The following is a 20,811-nucleotide window of genomic DNA, read 5'->3' on the forward strand; positions in this document are numbered from 1 at the left end:
CTTGGTGAGGTGTTCATTTCCTTGAGTTTTTGAACGCCATTGTCGTCTAGCCCAGAGTCTCATTCAATAGATCTATAAATCTTATGAGCTTCCCCTGTGTGTAAATTCCTTCTTTGATTTTACTGCTTTCAGTATTCTGTGTCTATCATTGGCTTTTGTCATTATGAATGTACTGTGTCTTGGAGTTTTCCTAGTTGAGTATTTTCGTTGGGACCCTCCCTTCAGGTCTCTTGAATCTCAGTGCTTGTATTTCTTCTGGGAAATTCTTATAGATGATTTCTTTAACTATTGTTTCTTCATCACACTTGCCTTCTTGTTGTTCTTTAGGTACAACAATGACTCATTTTTTTTTGCTTTTTGGGTCACACCTGGTGATGCTTAGGGGTTACTCCTGGCTTTGTACTCAGGAATCACTCCTGGCAGTGCTCAGGGGACCATATGGGATGCTGGGAATCGAACCTGGGTCAGCCTCATGCGAGGCAAACGCCCTACCCGCTGTGCTATCACTCCAGCCCCAATGACTCTTCTTTTGTTCCTATTGAACTCATCCCATAGTTCTCTGTATGCTGTTCATTTCTTTTCTGACTGTTTTCTACTTTCTGTTGTTTCCCAGTGCTTTTGTTTATCTTGGAGCTCCTTTTTATTTATTTATTTATTTTTAGAACCATGTATTAATTTGTTTATTTTTTGCTTTTTGGGTCACACCCAGCGATGCACAGGGATTACTCCTGGCTCTGCACTCAGGAATTACTCCCGGCAGTGCTCAGGGGACCATATTGGATGCTGGGAATCGAACCCGGGTAGGCCGTGTGCAAGGCAAACACCCTACCCACTGTGCTATCGCTCCAGCCCCTATCTTGGAGATCCTTGATCTTTTCCTCAGCTGCTGTTATTCTGCTATTCAGAGCTTCTTTGAATGCTCTTCATTTCTGTCATTTCTGACTATATTATTTTTGTTTCGGCTTCTATCCTTTCTTGTGCTTTGCTGACTTACCTGTGTCATTGTTTCTTAGAGTTCACTAAACATCCTCATTATGGTGTCACTAAAAAAATCCAGCTCCCGGACGAGAACAGTGCAGTCTCCTGCCCCTGCGCCTAGCTGTTCCTCACCAGTGCCCCTTGGAGGGGAGCAGGTTGAGCTTTCCTCCCTGCCCCGACCAGGGCTCCGGCAGCCGAAGACCTCCAGGACCAGCCACCACTATGCCGAGACCACTCTCCGCACACATGAAGGTACTGGCAGAGGAACAAATCCACGCGGGTCCCGGGGCCGAGATCTCCAAGCCTACTCGGATTGGAGTTGAGCATCCTCCACCCAGATCCTCCAAATTCCAGTAGGCGGGGATCACACCCACCACCTGGCCCCCTGGCGCCCTGTAATCCCATCAACGGCCAAGACTCAGAGACTATAAAATCCAGCTCCTGGAACCGAGTGGCCGCAAATGCGGCCGTGCGACATCTTATCAGAACATCTTTTTTATGACATCTTATTATCTCATTCTTACTTTGGACAAACTTGCAGGCTATCGAATGTAGCCTGCCCACAGGGCAGAGTCTGGCAAACTTCCCGTGGCGTACCAAATATGCCAAATACCAGTAACAATGATGGGTCTCTTTCTCCTAAAGATCCTTGAATATAATCTCAGGGCTAGGATGAAAGAGACCTTACTGGGGCCTGCTCGAGGCAATCGACGAATAACAGGATGATGAAATGAAAAAATCCTTTCTTGTGCTTTGCTGACTTACCTGTGTCATTGTTTCTTAGAGTTCACTAAACATCTTCATTACGGTGTCACTAAAGCCATTGTCAGAGAATTTACTGAATTGATTGGCGTTTTGGTTGTAACACTGGTTTTCACTCATTGAACTTAGTGGATTTCTATGTCTTTTCCCCATTGATTTTCCAGTGTTCTTGCTGTGCTGGAGGGAAATCTTTGTAGTTAGAACTCTTGGAAAATGCTGAGGGATTAAGCTGGGGGTTGCTCTCTTCTTTCTTTGCCCATCTTTTTAATTTATTTTTAAAAATTTTTATTAGTGAAACACCATGAGGTACAGTTGTAGACTTACAAATTTTTGTGCTTGGGTTTCAGTTATACAATGATCGAGTACCCATCCCTCCACCAGTGCCCATTCTCTACCACCACTAATCCCAGTATCCCCCCACCCCCCATCCCCCCATCCCACCCTACCTCTGTGGCAGGGCATTCCATTTTGTTATCTCTCTCTCTCTCTCCTTTTGGGTGCTGTGGTTTGCAAAAGAGGAATTGAGTGGCGGCATTCATGTTCTGTCTATAGTCTACTTTCAGCATGCATCTCCCATCCTGATTCTCAAAAAATTAGAAATCGAGCTCCCATTTGACCAGAGAGGCAAAAAAGTATAGTCAAAGTGACATCTGCACTTGTTTGTTCATTGCAGCACTGTTTACAATAGCCAGAGTCTGGAAAAAACCTGAGGACCCAAGAACAGATGACTGGTTAAAGAAACTTTGGTACATCTACACAATGGAGTACTATGCCCATCTTCACCAAATGACAGGAAGAGTAACTGTGAGCAGCGAGTCATTTGCTGGGTGAATCTGTTGAGCGGCTACCTATGCTTCAGGAATTGTGATGTGGGCCCTAAATATGGTACAGGTCAGGTATGGCAGCTGCTGGAACTTCTCCCTTGGCGCTTTCTTAATATCTATTTTTAGCAAGTTCTTTATGAAAACACTAGAATCATGAGGTGGGTTGAAGAGGAAAACTGACATTTATCAAACAGCTAATATAAAAAATTATTCCTACATATGATATAATTTAATATTCCAGAAATGATGAGGATAAGTCATTTGGCCCAATTTGTAGATGAACAAATGGAATCTTTAGTTACTTTTTGTGGCAGTGGATTTATTGCTCAATGGTAATTTATTTTTGATATTTTTGTTAACAAAGGAACCTAGAATGACTGACAAATATTAGGTAGTTATGTGCTTCAGCAAAGAAGGTTTTCTCAGTATATGAAATATGTTTGGACTTAAGTCAAACATGATTATTTCCCCCCTTTTTCAGTGATTTATTTGGGCATGACAGAATGACCTAGTTCTTGGCAATTAAATCTAAGAGAAATTTGGCAGCAACTGCTGTGAAAATCTGTCATCCAGGAGAGAGACTTACATGTATAAAATACTTCATTTCTTTTTACATTTTATTGTTAACTTGTGAAGACATGGTGCTTTAAAAACAACAAAACTCATGAGTAGAAGGGTCATTTGGATCATGAGATGAATTGAAACTATATGATATGGTGATACGATATGGTGAGTTTAATTCCCAGAGATGTGAAGCTGAAATTCTGTTACATTTATCTTACTCTGGCATTATTGAGGCAATGTGCTTTTCAGGAAGGAGTGTCAGTGTTTATGCTTTTGGTATATAAACTTCATGCATCTATACCAAGGAAGGGACCCAAAGCCACTGTCATTAGGTTACTTTTCCTGCTCCTTCTCCACTCCCCATCCCCACACATTCATGCTTGGAAACTTCAGTTCTGTTGTCAGAGTCCAAGGGTGTGTTTTCATTGGACATTTTCCATTTCCTAATATGTCACATATGAGTGCGATCATCCAGCATTTGTCTTTCTCCCTCTGAATTACTTTTCTTAGCATGATACCCTTTGCTTCAGTCCAAGTTACAGCAACAGGCTGTATCTTTTCTTCAAGCCCGGTAGCCTCTTGTTGTGTATTATATTCCACTAATTTCTACCCCCTCATCCATTGTTGGACACTTGAGTTGTTTCCAGAACGTAGCTATTATAGTGTTGCAATTAACAAAAATTCTGTGATATTTTAAACCAGTAATAAAAGCAAAAGGATTTGATGCTTGGTTGGATCCACAGCAGCCATATTACAGCCTTGAGACAAAGAGCTATTGGGGTCTTGCCTGACACTCTTTGGTGTCTGTAGTTGTTCGTTGTTAGCAACTCCCTTTTGTTGAGGCTATTTTTTGTTAGACATGTGCTTGTTCATATTTATCAAGCACCAGAATAGTAATTAGAGTCCAAATTTGACTGATGATGAACATCATCTGACTCGCTCTCCCATACAGATGTCTCTCTGCCTTGCAGTCTAACAAAAATAAACTGTCGATCACTGGTCTACTGAATTTAAAGTCCAAGAAAGTTGACTATCAAGTGGAAAGTATTTAAAAGCATCCTATTAAGTATAGAATTTTTTCTAGATCAGATTGTTACAAGAAATTCTTCCTCATTATTTTTCTGGTAGCCTGAAATATTCCTGGCCTGCCTGTGATAAATGCATTCTTTTTATACAGATCTAAACATTGCACTAAGATAAACTTGTCCACCACACTTAGTTCCATTTTCCTCTGCAGAAGTAATCACCTGTACCATTAGCAACAAAGCTTCCTAGATCAAATCCATTTATATAAGATATCCTCAAATTGAGATGATATTTAGAAAGTCAAAAGCATTGTTCTGTAATATATGCTGCAATATTTTAGCATCATGATAGGTCTTGTATATATTCATATTTAGATGGTTGGTTGTATGTACTTGGCTATCATTTGCAATTTAATGTTCTATAGTACAAATATATTGGGGTTTTATCCAGTGGTCTTTGCCATTACAAAGAGGATTTGTAATTTTTCCTTGTTTCTACAATGTTTCTCCATCAGTTGTAGCGTTCATTTGTCCATTTGCCCAATATTAATCCCCTGGGGATTTTAGTTTGAATTTTATTGGCAACAATTGAAAAATTTATATTAAACTTTCTGTGGATATTTTTTTTTGGTATGTGTTATTGTAGGTCTTCAGCTGCCAGAGCCCTGGTCGGGGTGGGGAAGGAAACTCAACCCGCTCCCCTCCAAGGGGCCCCAGTGAGGACAACCAGGCGTGGGGGCAGGAGACTCTGCGCTGTTCTCTTCCAGGAGCTAGGTTTTATAGTCTCTGGGTCTTGGCCGTTGATGGAATTACACGGCACCAGGGGGCCAGTTGGTGGGTGTGACCTCTGCCTACTGGAATATAGAGGATCTTGGTGGAGGATGCTCAGCCCCGATCCGAGCAGGCTTGGAGAACCAGCCACCACCATGTTGAGACCACTCTCCACAAGCATGAAGGTACTGGCAGAGGAACACAGGCATGTGGGTCCCGGGGCTGAGATCTCCAAGCCTGCTCGGATCGGGGCTGAGAATCCTCCACCCAGATCCTCCATATGCCAGTAGGCAGGGGTCACACCCACCAACTGCCCCCCTGGCACCGTGTAATCCCATCAACGGCCAAGACCCAGAGACTATAAAACCCAGCTCCCGGAAGCACGCGGCCGACATCTTATTATCTCATTCCTACTTTGAACAAACTGGCAAGCTACCGAATGTAACCTGCCCACATGGCAGAGTCTGACAAACTCCCCATGGTGTACCCAATATGCTAAATACCAGTAACAATGATGGGTCTCTTTCTCCTAAAGATCCTTGAATATAATCTCAGGGCTAGGATGAAGGAGATGTTACTGGCCTGCTCGAGGCAATCAACGAACAACAGGATGGTCGTGATCGTGATCGTTATTGTAGGACAGGTCTTTGAGGGAAATTATTGTCCCAAATGATATACGAATATTTAAGCTTTACTAGTTTACTCTCAAAATGATTTTAGGTGAGTTATGTGCAGTTTTCTGTACTAGTCTTAGTGTAGGATGGTGGCAACAATGATGCTGATGATGGGATAATGGTGATGATGATACTGTATATCAGATGAACCTAGAACTTTTCTGTAATAGTTAAGTTTGGGTCCAAATTCATCAGATGTATAATCACCTTCAGATTTTATCACTCCTCATTTTAAGGGTGGAGAAAGACCCCAATTCTACAGATAAATTCATTTTAGGAAAATTAGGTTTTTCTAAGTATACCACTTTGTAATACTACTGAAATATTGACCAGTCCCAGGTAAGTGTAGTGCATATTGAGTGGCACTGAATTACTATTTTAAAAATAGTGATTGTCTTAACCACTGTCAAAAATGTCCTTGAAGAGGGGCTGGAATGATAACATAGTGGGTAGGGCATTTGCCTTGCATGTAGCCGACCCGGGTTCGATTCCCAGCATCCCATATGGTCCCCCGAGCACCGCCAGGAGTAATTCCTGAGTGCATGAGCCAGGAGTAACCCCTGTGCATTGCCAGGTGTGACCCAAAAAGCAAAAAAAAAAATGCCTTTGAAGAGCAGAGGAAAACTTCTAGAAAATAAGGCAGAAAATAAGTGGTAGACTGTTGGTTCATGCTTCTGTGGTTATCTTTGTTAAACTCTCCAATATTCCCGTTTTGTAGTAAATCTCCCAATTTCTGTGTAGGGGTGGATCCCTGAGCCTTAGAGGCAACACTTAATTGGTGAGTTGCTTCCGTTTTGAGTCATTTTCACATTTTAAGCCAGATGTGCAAAATTTGGCATTCCTAACCTTCATTGCACTTTTACTGGCTCATCTTCTTAAACTAGCAAAACTGGGACCTGAGCAATAGTACAGTGGTAGGGCATTTGCCTTGCACACAGCCAACTCTGGTTTGATCCTGGTAACCCTGTATGGTCTCCCAAGCCTGCCAGGAGTGATCCCTAGTGCAGAGCCAGGCCTTAAGTCCTGAGCACCACCGTGTGTGGCTCAAAAACTTAAAAAGAAAAAACTAGCAAAACTGTGAGCAGGTTGAAGACTTAAGCTGCATCATCATCATCATCGTCATCATCATCATCGTCATCATCATCTAATAGTAATATTGTGTATGCATCTATGCATCAGTTACTTGTGTTTGTTTAACAAAGAATTTCTGTGCTCAAGGATGAATGCTACTAATTCAATCAGCATTAAGACTGATTTCTTATAACTTTTGCATGTCATAGTATGTTAAGCATTTTTCTTTCCTCTTTTTTTAGCTTTAGTGGTATACTTTTTTTCCAAATAAAATTGTTTTAATAATAGAATGCATAATGCTAAACAAAGATGAAATAGAAATACTTAGATAATGAAAATTGTGGTAGAAATGAAATATCAAGTCTTCTTGTGTCAGAAACAATTATTTAATTAGAGTGACAGTTAAATTAATTCTCAATATGATGTTTTTATATTGGAGTTGTATATTTCTCTATTAGGGCTGGAGCGATAGCACAGCGGGTAGGGCGTTCGCCTTACAAGCGGCCAACATGGCCGACCCGAGTTCGATTCCTCCGCCCCTCTCGGAGAGCCCGGCAAGCTACCGAGAGTATTCGATATGCCAGACACAGTAACAACAAAGTCTCCAATGGAGACGTTACTGGGCCCGCTCGAGCACATCGACGATCAACGGGAGGGCCTTTACCTTTACCTTTACCTTATTTCTCTATTGAAAATCAATCTAGTATCTTAGTTTCTTCACATGCCTCTGTAAAATATAAGCAACAAAAATCTTATTTTGACTTGATATATTTGATACAATAGAATATGAAACTACATTTCATCAGTTCTACTATCATGTTCCCGAATACTTAGTATTGAAATCAAATTTAAGAGCTATAAGTTTACATACATGAAAGAAGTCAATACATAAATTATAGTGCCAAATACACTAAGTCTACTGTATAACACAACAGGTAATTATATCAGTGAAGTAATGTTTTAGTGGCATGCATTTTGTGCCACTTTTGATCTTCTTTTAAAGTGGAGCGATAGCACAGCGGGTAGGGTGTTTGCCTTGCACGCAGCCAACATGGCCGACCCGAGTTCGATTCCTCCGCCCCTCTCGGAGAGCCCGGCAAGCTACCGAGAGTATTCGATATGCCAGACACAGTAACAATAAAGTCTCCAATGGAGACGTTACTGGGCCCGCTCGAGCAAATCAATGATCAACGGGAGGGCCTTTACCTTTATTAATACCCCAGTAATATGTTATTCAGTTGTATGAGCCACAAAATAAATATTATTGTTACTCATTACAACTAAGGGCTGGAGTGTTAATACAGCAGTAGGGCGTTTTCCTTGCACGCAGCCGACCCAGGTTCGATTCCTCCATCCCTCTTGGAAAGCCCGGCAAGCTTAGTGGTATACTTTTTTTTAATTGATTCACCATAAGGTACAGTAACAAAACTTTCATATTTGAGCTTTGATCATACAGTCATCAAACACCCATTGCTTCACCATTGCTTGCCACAAGTGGAAGGGTGGGGAAGGGCAGTTAGGACAGAGAAGGAACTCTATGACAATGATAGTTGGAAATTATCACCCTGGACAAGATCTGAGTGCTGAGAGTATGTAAAGGTATATACATGATAACCTATTATCCTTCTTATTGCAAACAATAATTTATGCCCAGAAGAAAAGAGAGAGAAGGAAGAAAAGTGCCTGCCATGCAGGCTGGTTGGGGTAGTGGTGGGGAGGGAGATGGTGGTGGGAGGGAAACTGGGGACATTGGTGGTAGGAAATGTACATTGGTAAAGTGATGGGTATTGGGACATTGTATGACTGAAAGCCAATCATGAACAATTTTGTAACTGTGATCCAATAAAAAAATTAAAAATTAAAGCCATACTTTTGCCTAGGAGTAGTATTTTAAACTTAAATATTTTTAAGACAGAATAAGAAGTCAAATTATCATTGTTTTCAGATATCATAATAATATATGTATATGGAATAAACTAAAGACTCACAAAAAACAGAGAAATTACAGACAAGTACAGCAAAATAGCAGACTACAGAACTGACACACAAATATCTGTTGCATTTCTATATGCGAAGAACAAGCTAGAAGAGAATTTTTTAATTTACAAAAACATCAAGTACCTGGGAATCAATAAAGGAGGTGAAAGATTTATGTTTTTAAAAAAGACTATAAGTCACTATTAAAGGAAATAGAAGAGGACACATGGAAATGGAAAAATATTCCATTTTCATGTACTAGAAGAGAATATTGCTAAAATTGAAATGCCACCCTATCTAAAGTGTATTATACAGCTTCAGTGCAATCCTTTTCAAAAAACAATGACATTTTTACATGGACATAGAATAAGCGCTACTCAAACCACTAAAGTCCAAGAATAATCAAAGCAATTCTGAGGAAAAAAAGTGAAATGAGGCATTGTATTCCCTGACTATAACTATAAAGCAGTGGTGATCAAACAGCGTGCGCCATGGAATAAAGGAGACTTGGATGTCAATGGAATAGAATTGAGAATCCAGAATAATCTCTCAAAGTTTTGGACAGTTAATAAATGACAGAGGAGTTGGGAGTATTAGCTGAAAAAAGAAAGGTCTTTTGAACAAACAGTGTTGGGAAAACTTGTTAGCCACATGAAAAATTAAATAATACCAGATCTCTGCCACATCACATGCAGTAGTTAATTCAAATGGGTAAAAGGCCTCAGCATTATATCTGATTCTAAAATATATCAAAGTAAACATCAGCTGCACTCTTTATGATATTGATTTTTGATGTATCCTTAGTGATTTGACTTCATTGGCAAAGAAAACAAAAGCAGCATTGGACCACCCCAGGTGGGAATAGGTTTTGTGCCTTGGTCTGTTCCCCCTGGCGGCCCGGTGGCCACCATTCTCCAGAGGCCACTGGACAATCAGGTTTGTGCCCTCAGTGACAAGACAAGTTGGGCTTCATGGGATGGGGTTGGAGCCGGCCCTTTCCTCCCCACCCCAACAAGACCCCAAGTTGTCGCCCACAAACGGCCACTCTGGATCCTGATCAAGCAACGGCCATGATCCCAGAGACTCAGAAACAAATCTCAGAACCCAGTGGCTTTTGGCAGAAATGCGTCCGGATCCTCCGGGCCACCCCAGGATGGAAAGGGTGCTCTCCCTTCGCCTGCTCCCCCTAGGTGGCTCGGTGGCCATTATCCTCCAGAGGCCACTGGACAGTCAGGTTTGGGCCCTCAGTGACGAGACACGCGGGGCCTCCCAGGATAGAGGTGGAGTTGGCCCTTTCCTCCCCATCCCAACGAGACCCCAAGTCACTGCCCATGAACAGGCTTTCTGGCTTCTGATCAAGCTGCTTAACGGCCATGATCCCAGAGACTCAGGAACAACTCTTGGAACCCAGAAGATTTTGGCAGAAATCCCTCCGTATTTAAGTGTTAAAATTTTAGAATTTCAAAACCGCACAGCCACTACTGCAGCCACACAACATCATATGTTATTCTTAACCAGCAATAGAAAGCAAATTGTCTACTGTTGCCTTTTCAGCAGATCTGAGTGTTGGGGTAAAATCCCAAATAATAATGGTGGGTCTGGTGTCAAAATATTGAATGTAGAGAGAGAGTAATGTGGAAATTGTCTGCCCCACAGGCTGGGGGAGGGTGTGGGATGGAGGTATACTGGGGTTTTTGGTGTTGGAGACTGGGCACTGGTGAAGGTACGGTTATTTCATTATATGACTGAGACTTAAACCCAAAATCTTTGTAACTGCTCTAACGGTGATTCAATAAATAAAGGCCCTCCCGTTGATCATCGATTTGCTCGAGCGGGCCCAGTAACGTCTCCATTGGAGACTTTGTTGTTACTGTGTCTGGCATATCGAATACTCTCGGTAGCTTGCCGGGCTCTCCGAGAGGGGCGGAGGAATCGAACTCGGGTTGGCCATGTTGGCTGCGTGCAAGGCAGACGCCCTACCCGCTGTGTTATCGCTCCAGCCCCAATAAATAAAATTATAAAAAAAAATGAAAAGAAAAGCAGAAGCAAACAAATGACACTACATCAAATTTAAATGTTCCTGCACTGCTAAAGAAATTATGGCTGACATTAAAAAGACATCCTACTGAATGGGAGAGAATATTTGCATGTCATACATGTGACAGAAAGCTAATATTCAAGGTATTTTAAGCACTCATAAAACTAAGCAACAACAACCAAAAAACACAGTTCCATTGGAAGAGGAACTGCATAAACTCTTCATTAAAGAGACCAAACATTTCCGTAAGGATGACCAATAGACATATTGAAAAAGTTCTCAGCTCTCACTGATTATGAATGTAAACAACCAGTGCTAGTGCAGATGTGGTGAAAAAGGAACCTCATTTCACTGGTAGTCAGAATGCCATCTGGAAAACAGTATGTAGTCTCATCAGAAATTACAAAAATAGAGCCAACAGATGATCTAGCAATTCCACTCTTGCCACTGATTCAAGGGTATTAAAACATTAATTTGAAGAGATATATGCACATCTATATCCTTTGAGTGCTATTTACTATACCTAAGCTCTGAAACAACACAAATGTACTGTAATAGATGAATGCATAAAAATATAGTGGTCTAATGATGATTGGAGGAATCGTTCTGGATGGGAGATGTGTGCTGAAAGTAGATAAAGGACCAAACATGATAATCTCTCAGTATCTGTTTTGCAAACCATAATGCCCCAAAGTAGAGAGTACGGCCGGGGAGGGGGGGGGCGGTGGAATTGAATGCCATGGCGGCAGGGGGAGGGTTGGAAAGGGAGGATATACTGGGGGACATTGGTGATGGAGAATGTGCACTGGTGGAGGGATGGGTGTTTGATCATTGTATGATTGAAACTCAAACATGAAAGCTTGTATGAGTATCTGAAGGTGATTCAATAAAAAAATTGTGGTCTGTATACACAATGGAATACTACTCAGCTATATATAAATATGAATCCTACATTTTGCCACAACTCAGGGTGAACTAAAGGCTATCATGTTAAGCAAAGTAAATCAGAGGGAGAAAAACATTCTGGATGTTTTTACTCATTTGTGGCATACAAAGAAACAAAGCAAGAGAATGGACAGTGTCCAACATAAACAAACTTGTGTACTCTGACAGTAGAACTGAGGTTATAGTGGTGACGGAAAGAGGTGTGGGAGGAGAGGGAAAGCATAGTCTAGAAATGACATTAAGGACAGTGCAAAGGGACATGGGCACTTTAGGGGGTGGTGAGGTGCCTTCGTATACCAAAACCATAAACATGAACACTGGTATATCATGTCACCTCAAAAATAAACCTATATTTGAAGGATTTAAAGATACATTTATAGTCTCAGAGACTATAAAAACCAGCTCCTATTATGACATCTTATTATCTCATTCCTACTTTGGACAAACTTGCAGGCTACCAAATGTAGCCTGCCCACATGGCAGAGTCTGGCAAACTCCCCGCGGCATACCCAATATGCCAAATACCAGTAACAATGATGGGTCTCATTCTCCTAAAGAGCCTTGAATATAATCTCAGGGTTAGGATCAAGGAGACGTTACTGGGGCCTGCTCGAGTCATTCGATGATTAACAGGATGATTTGTGATTTTTGTGAAAGATACATTTGCATTTGATGCCAAATGTCCCACTGTGATAATAAATATCACCATTACAATCTTGTGTAAGAGGTGTGTCACCTAAAGTTCACTATGGAACCAGTCTGTTTTCCATTGCCTCTGCTGGCGGAGTAAGATTGCACCCAGCAGATGCTGGGGAAAGGTGCCGTTTACCTCATCTGATATGATCTGGGGCTCATCTCCCAGAAGGACTCAGTGACTTGCACTCCCTTTATTCCCTTGTTGTCAGGCAGACTGCTCTTGTTAAGGGATAGGAGCCGAAGTGTTGGGGAGGCTCCCGTGTGTGGTTCTTTGCACTGGTCCCAGATAATTCTGGAAGGTCTGCTGCTTGCTCCACGGGAGCTGCTTATTGAGTGGAAATCTACAGATCTCAGGGAGCACATCAGAGGAGAAGGCTTGATTTTGATTTACCACAGATGATTAGAATGCCTTTCTATCATGCTTAGTTTGAATTCCAGAAACTATTCTTTATCCACTGTCAGTACCATACTTTTACGTTTTGAATCTGAAGTGGTCAGATTCCCCATTCCAATTTTTATTAATTTTAACCGTTTAAATAATCTGCTTCTAATAGTATTAATGCTTTTTAATGTACAAAGTTACTGCATTTCACCATCATCAGTGTGCCCATGCCTCCCTTTGCTGTCCTTATTTCACTGCTAGTTGGCCCCTTCCCACCACTGCTGGGTAATCTCAGTCTCGTAATCTGAGGCCATTTATTATTTTTTATTGAATCACCGTGAGATTTAATTACAAGCTTTCATGTTTGAGTTTCAATCACACAATGATCAAACACCCATCCCTCCATCAGCGCACATTTTCTACCACCAATGTCCCCAGTGTTCCCCCCTTTCCAGTCCTCCCTCTGCTCCCATGGCAGACAATTTTCCCCGTACTCTCTCTCTCTACTATGGGGCATTATGGTTTGCGATGTAGATACTGAGAGGCCATCAAGTTTGGTCCTTTCTCTACTTTCAGCATACATCTCCCATCCCAACCAATTCCTCCAATCATCATGTCTTGGTGATTCCTTCTCTATTCCAGATGCCTTCTCCCCTAGCCCATGAGACAGCTTCCAACTGTGGGGCAATATTCCTGACCCTTGTGTCTACTGTCTTTGTGTGTCAGACTCACATTATGTTATTTTATATTCCACAAATAAGTAAAGACCTTCTATGTCTGTTCCTCTCTTTCAGACTCATTTCGTTTAGCATGATACATTTCATGTCCATCCACTTTAAGCAACTTTCATGACTTCATCTTTCCTAACAGCTGCGTAGTATTCCATTGTGTAGATGTACCAAAGTTTCTTTAACCAGTCATCTGCTCTCAGACACTTGGGTTGTTTCCAGATTCTGGCTATTGTGAACAGTGCTGCAATGAACATATAGGTGCAGATGTCATTTGTACTGTGCCTTTTTGCACCCTCTGAGGCCATTTTTGCCATTGTTAGCATTGTTTGATACTGCCTGTTCCCTTTTTTCCCCATCTCTATATGAAGTGTTGAATGTTGAACCCTGGACTGAGTACTCATAGATGGAGAGAAGCTCCCATTAGAAATGGAGAACATACTCATAGGGAAAAGTATACTTTTTCCTTATAACCCAGTACAGTCCATGGACCAGCAATTTTCCATTGCTGGGGAGTTTCTCTAAACTTAACTGTGTCAGAATTTTTGTTTTAACAATATTTCTTTGTGATATGGGTATAAGAGTATGAGGAGAAATGTTATTTTAGGCAGTATTATGACTGAAATCTGTGCTTTTTCTCACCTTCAGTGACCCCACAGCATAATATATATCACTTTTCATCACTAGAGTGGTAATTGTTTCTGAGCATTTCAAAGGAGCCTCACAAGAAAATATTTGCACAGACCTGTAGAGAGAAATTAAGATCAGAAATGGCAATAATGAAACAATCAAGCACTTAATGGCAGAGTTCTAGCAACTATACAATTGAGAAGCTCAGTGTGGTTAGAGTGGGAATCCGCTAAGCTTTAAGGGATGACCCAGAGCAATTATCGGCTGACACTGGAGATTATGGCAGTGACACATCAGCAGATTTTGGGTGAATCAGCATGTGATAACACTAGCTAGAGACAGATGAAAGGGTAGCATCACTCATTATGTGTGGGGTTGTGCTTTCTTTATAGCAAGTCCTGTCATGTCTGCACCTGACTCTCAAATGCTGTGGTTAGGAGAAATGATGTGATTGATTGTTTTCTCTTGACCTTGAGTGGCTTATGGGTTTCGCTTTTAGCTCTTGATTCATAGACTCAGTTTGGAGCTGACCCATTCTCAACATACTGAAATAATAATATTGGACTTTGTTCATTTACAAACAGGTATAATTCAGCTAAAGTATAAAATTCTCCAATTTTGATATTTTCATGCATCGGCCATCTGAAACAAAATTTAGGACATTTTCATCATTCAAGAATGTTTCCTTGTACCTTTTTATGATGAATTTAAATGTAGCTTGATTGTAATTTTCACACATTTTTTTGCCTAGTCTAGAACTTCATGTAAATGGATTCATACACATGTGCTCTTTTTTTCCTTCTTTTTTTTGGGTCACACCAGGAGATGCACAGGGGTTACTCCTAGCTTTGCACTCAGGAATTACTCCTTGCGTTGCTCGGGGGGGGGGGCATATGGGGTTCTGGGGATCGAACCCAAGTCAGTTGCGTGCAGGGCAAATGCCCTACCCACCGTACTGTCGCTCCAGACCCACACATGTTCTCTTATACTTGCTTTATTTCACTCAGCATGTTTTTGAGACTCCCTCGTGTTTTGATTATACAAGCAGTTTATATAGTTTATTACCAAGTAGTATTTTGTAGGAACATGCAACTTTACATATTGGTGAACATATAGGTATTCACTTACATGTTGGTAAATATAAAGGTAGTCTCCAGTTTTCAGTTTATTGATAATATTATATTGCTTTGGTTATTTGTAAGCAGTTCTTTTGCATACAGATATTTTATTAATTGAGGGGAGGGCCATCTGGTAGTTCTCAGGGCTTATTCCTGAATCTATGCTCAGGATCACGCCTGGCAGGTTTGGGGTGCCATATTGGGTGCCAGGGATCAAACCCAGATTGACCTTATCAAGGCTATGCCCTACTCATTGTGCTCTCTCCAGCCCAACATTTTATTAGTTTTTGATAAATCACTGAGGAATGAAATTGCTGGATTGTAGGACAGATGCATGTTTATCTATTAGCAACTACAAATTTGGGGTACCGTTTAAACTCTGATTTGAAATGCATGAGTATTCTAGTTGCTTCACATCCTCAACATATTTGGTATCAGTCTCTTGACTTCTAGTGTGGTGTGCATTTCCTTGGTAATTTCTGAGGTGGAATACTGTTTCAGGTACTTATCGGCCTTTCATACAATCTTCTTTAATAAAGGACCTGTTCGAGGATCTCTTTTGCTTGTTTTTTATTGAAGCATTTGTCCTCTTGTCATTGTTGGAGACTACTCCCATCTCTATGTTCAGAGCTCCCTCTTGGCAGTGCTCAGGAGTTCCTGTGGTCACATACAAGGCAAACATCTTAAGCCTTGAACTGTTTTTCTGGCCTTCCTTTTGTGTATTAATAAAATCTTAAGTTACATATTTCACTAGGGATTATAAAATTTAACAGATATAGCCAACCTATTCTGTGGTCAATATTTGGGCACATATATCAGAAAATGGTGGCTTAAAAATTGGCACTTATTGGAGCCGGAGGGTGGAGCAGGTATCCTATTGGCCCTGTATGCTGCCCACCTGGGTTCGATTTCTGACACCTCCTCTAGTCCCTCAAGACCCACCAAGAGTGATCCCTGAGCACAGAGCCAAGAGTAAGCCCAGTGTTGCCCAGAAACCAAAAAAATATTGGTGCTCGTGGTATCAAAATTATTCAGCAATATCTTTGTTTCTCCAACCTTTGGGTAGGATTGTATCTGTGTGCCCTTTTGGCATGACGTGGAGCTATGTAACTTGTATTAATCAATGAAGTTGTATAGAAATGTATATGATGCAGTAGGTTGCCAGCGCTGGGCCACCCCCGGTGGGAATAGGTTTTGTGCCTTGGCTTGTTCCCCCTGGTGGCCCGGTGGCTGCCATCCTCCAGAGGCCACTGGACAGTCAGGTTGGGGCCCGCAGTGACGAGACACAAGGGGCCTCATGGTATGCAGGTGGAGCCGGCCCTTTCCTCCCCTTTCCAACAAGACCCCGAGTCACCGCCCACGAACGATGACTTTCTGGCTCCTGATCAAGCTGCTTAATGGCCATGATCCCAGAGACTCAGGAACAAATCTCGGAACCCAGTAGGTTTGGGCAAGAAATCCCTCCAAATTTGTTAAAATTTCGGAATTTTAAAATTGTATGGCCACTACTGCAGCCGTGCGACATCATATGTTATTCATAACCAGCAATAGAAAAAAATTGTCTACTGTTGCCTTTTTGGCAGATCTGAGTGTTGGGGCAAAATCCCAAATAATAATGGTAGGTCTGGTGTCAAAATATTGAGTGTGATCAAAGTAGAGAGAGAGTAATTTGGAAATCATCTGCCCTACAGGTAGGGGGAGGGTGTAGGATGGGGGTATACTGGAGTTTTTGGTGGTGGACAATGGGCACTGGTGAAGGTACGGGTGTTTCATTGTATGACCGAGACTTAAACCCGAAAGCTTTGTAACTGCTCTCACGGTGATTCGATAAACAAAATTATAAAAAAAATGGGGAAAAAAAGTAAGGTGCATGCTGAAAGTAGACTATAGACCAAACATGATTGTCACCTCTTTTGAATTTGCAAACCACAACACCCAATATGAGAGAGAGAACAAAAGGGAATGCCCTGCCACAGAGGCAAGGTGGAATGGGGAGGATGGGGGGTAGGAGGGATAATGGGATCCGTGGTGGTGGAAAATGGGCACTGGTGGAGGGATGGGTATTTCATCTTGTATAATTGAAACCCAAGCACAAAAATTTGTAAGTCTAAAACTGTACCTCATGATGTCTCACTAATAAAAATTTTTAAAAAAGTAAGGTGGAGTTCATGCACAATTCTATCAGCCTAATCAGTGAATGAATAAATAGCAGTACTCCTTCAAAAAACAAAAGAAATGCATCTGTTGTGTGAAAATCATTACAAGCGTAGCATATCTGTAATGAAATGTGCTGCCTCACCCACCCATGGGGACCAAGGATGAGGATGATTTGGAACAGAATCATAACTAGCCTGTGACGGGCATATAGAATAAGCCTAAAATAAACCTTTGCTTTAGACCACAGAGGTTGGAAAACTGTTAATTATATAAGCACCACTAAGCCTCTCTTGATAGACTAATTCGGAATGGTTATGGGTTTACTTTGCTCTTGCTGGGCAGAATTGAGTCTAATCCCCAAGCAGAGAATTCTCAGAAACCATAGTTTAGACAGGGGGATGAGGGGTGAGTGCCAGAGAGTGAGTGTAAACCATATTAAAGACAAGATACGAAACATCCGAGCATTTAGATCCATCCAAAGTGAAGGTGCCAGTCTGGCAGTACGTAACAGGAAGTAAATCCAAAAGGTTTGGGGGCTGCGGACCTGCAGGGACAGAACCAAGGACCAAGTTCTGCAGCTGAATGCCTGTCCATGAGATTTAGTTGTGTAAAGGGCCAGCTCAAGTGTGGTCTAACTGGGTCAGCCGTTTGATGTGTGCTGGACTGCCTTTTTTCTTGATTTTGGGGTCACGCCTAGCAGTGTTCAGGGGCTGTTCCTTGTTCTATGCTCAGTGGCCACTCCTGGCAGTTTTGGGGATCAAACTGGGGTCAGCAGCTTGCAAAGCAAGTTCCTGAACCCTTATACTATCTCAAAGGCAGACCCTTGGGCTGCCTGACCGAAAGTCTTAAGGTCAAATCAACAATAGCGTGGGGGCAATTTCTCTTTGGATGTACCAGTGTTCACACCAACAAGATTCCTTGACTCCCCAAGGATTGAAGAACAGCACAGAAACTCACTTTGTCTGGACAACTTTTGTGTTCATTGTCTTTGTTGTGCCGAGACTCTCAGTCTAGATGGAAAAGATTACTCTCTAATTCACAAGAGAGTCTCACTCCCTTTACCAGGGAAAATCACTTCTGCAACATCAGCACACATATTTGGTCTCCTTTCTGTGGTTCCTTGTCATTGAAGTCACTGAAAATGTTACAAATCCAGAAGTGTCTGTGTTTTTAATTGACTCGCCGATGCTAATACAGCGGCAGTGTTAGCAGAGAATTTCAGAAATTCTTCTAGTCCTTTTGGAATTCAGCGCATAGGCTTAACAGACATGTATTGACATTACTAAGTTGTTCAGCATGTCTTTCTGTAAGTTAGAAGTGAGTAGAAAGTAAAGTTTTGAGTTAAACTAACATGAGATTTTTGCATTAGGGATAATATACTAATATGATGTACACTAATAGGATACATATTCCAAAGTGCAGTTTCATCATTTAATGCAAAGTTCCCTCCTACTGGAAACTGCAGATGATTTTACTGAATGCATCAATGATCTAAAGACTTTCTAGGCACTTAGTACTAACCGTATGTGAAGTAACTTGTCCCACTGACCATGTGCAGTGCCCTTTTGTAGGAGATGATTATTAGAATTTTATGGAGAATGGACATATGTAAAATCCTGTTATGATTCACCATGGACTAGACTTTTTAAAAGCTTAATTTCATTCTCAGTTGTCCCCTTAATTAACTAGGAAGTTAGAAATTGTTCACATAAGCCTGTCTTTCCCCAGCTGTGAAGTTGTTTAACATTGTCACTTATTAGTTAAGTTGTCTGATTTGTTTTAGAGCTGATTTAGTATGATAATAATATGCATTGACATACACCAACTCCTCCATCTACAAAGAATAGATGTTTAATCAATGCTAATTGAAAATTATTTTATAAATTCTTTTATAAAGGTTGAAATACACATCCTCAAAAAGCTGAGAAAATTTCTTCTGTAAGAAAAAATTTTCAAAGCAAATCAAAAACATTCCAATTGCTTGTAATATATACGTGTGTGATATATATCTAAACATGCACAAATACTTTATATAGGCAATATCTCTAAAGAAATATGATCAAATAATCTTTATGTGTTTAGAGGGAAGTTTGTATAAGAGAGGCAGAGTTGAGGGAGATAAAAGCTGCTTTGGCTTATTACTTCTTTGCTAAAGATATTTACTCAGGACATCAGAAGTAAGGCTTTAAAGTCAAAAGTCTGGAGAAATTTAAATATATGTGAATGTGTATGTTTAAATTGAAGAAGAATGTTGACAGAAATAAATCACATTTAGAGAGAATTCCCAGGACCTAGTTCCTTTTAGGAAAGCTCTCCTGGTCCTTGTGCAAATACTTGGTCCTTTAAAGTACTAGCCCACATAATTTATGGGTTTATGTCTGTATGCCTCTGTTTATTTTTGGTATAAAAATACGTGCTTATAAAAAGGGTAGTTAAGTATGGTACTACATAACTGTGATCCCTTTTGCCTGACTTAAGAGTTTGTACTTAAGGAACATAAACTAAAGTTGGGTGTAATTCAATGAACATTCTGATCATACAAAGGTATGCTTGCTTCTTGGCTTTAAGGGACAAAGCAGCCCCATTAAATTAGAGCAATAATTACACCACATGAACACATTTAAAAAAATTTTATGAATCTCAATGCCAAACCCTAGGGTAAATGTTTTTCTCTAGTAGGTAAAGGGATATACATGATAATCTTTCCGTACCTATATTGCAAACCATCATACCCAGCAGGGGAGGGAGGAAAGAGAGAGGGGAGAGGGGGAAAGCAAGAAGAGAGGAGAGAGAGAAAGGGAAAAAGGGATCGGTCTCAGCCATCAAGGCAAGCTGGGTGTTTGGTGAAACTGGGGACATTGCTGGTGGGAAATTGCACTGGTGAAGTGTTGGAGCATTGCATGACTGAATTGTGGGTGTTAGAGTGGGTGTTGGAGCATTGTATGACTGAAACCCAATCGTGAACAAGTTTGTAATTCTCTCTCATGGTGACTGCATTTTTAAAATGTTGGTCTCCAGAGAAACAACTGAATTAGAAATCTTGGAGCCAAATAGCTGAGCTCCATATCCAGCTTAACAAAACAAAAATCATCACCTTCACTCTCGGAGAATACCCGGTCCTCCCCATTTTCTATGGCTCATTACTAATTCTTCTCTCAACTCCATGGATATTAGCTCTGACATAGCCCTGAAGTCTGTCCACTCCTGGCCATTTCTTTGCCATGTCTGTCTTCTCATTATTGTTAGGAATCATTATCGCTGTCCTTGCATTCTCTCTGTCCCCATGTCATCTCCTCCACATTCTTCATTATATGCATAGAGATGTGCATTGAATTTTGCCAAATTTCAACAAGAAGGATGCCAAGGGTTTTGACATGAGCATCACTTCCCCAGGCCATCCCTGGGTTAAGTTGCCTCACTCTACTCTCCTAATGCCCCTGTAATGCTTATGTTATAACACTTCCTTGTGAC

General features: G+C 41.2%; 1 protein-coding gene across 1 annotated transcript in view; it reads right to left on the reverse strand.

Moving 5' to 3' along the window:
• Positions 1-6,692: 6,692 nt before the first annotated feature.
• LOC130039367 (eukaryotic translation initiation factor 2D-like) overlaps positions 6,693-20,811 on the reverse strand; it is a 68,195-nt gene continuing 54,076 nt past the window's right edge. The window contains exon 3 of the mRNA XM_056131251.1: positions 6,693-6,742. Within this exon, the coding sequence (XP_055987226.1) occupies positions 6,693-6,742 (50 nt within the window). The remainder of the gene's footprint in view (positions 6,743-20,811) is intronic.

This window comes from Sorex fumeus, unplaced genomic scaffold (genome assembly GCF_029834395.1).
Source record: "Sorex fumeus unplaced genomic scaffold, SorFum_2.1 ptg000086l, whole genome shotgun sequence".
In the NCBI taxonomy this organism is placed as follows: Eukaryota; Metazoa; Chordata; class Mammalia; order Eulipotyphla; family Soricidae; genus Sorex; species Sorex fumeus.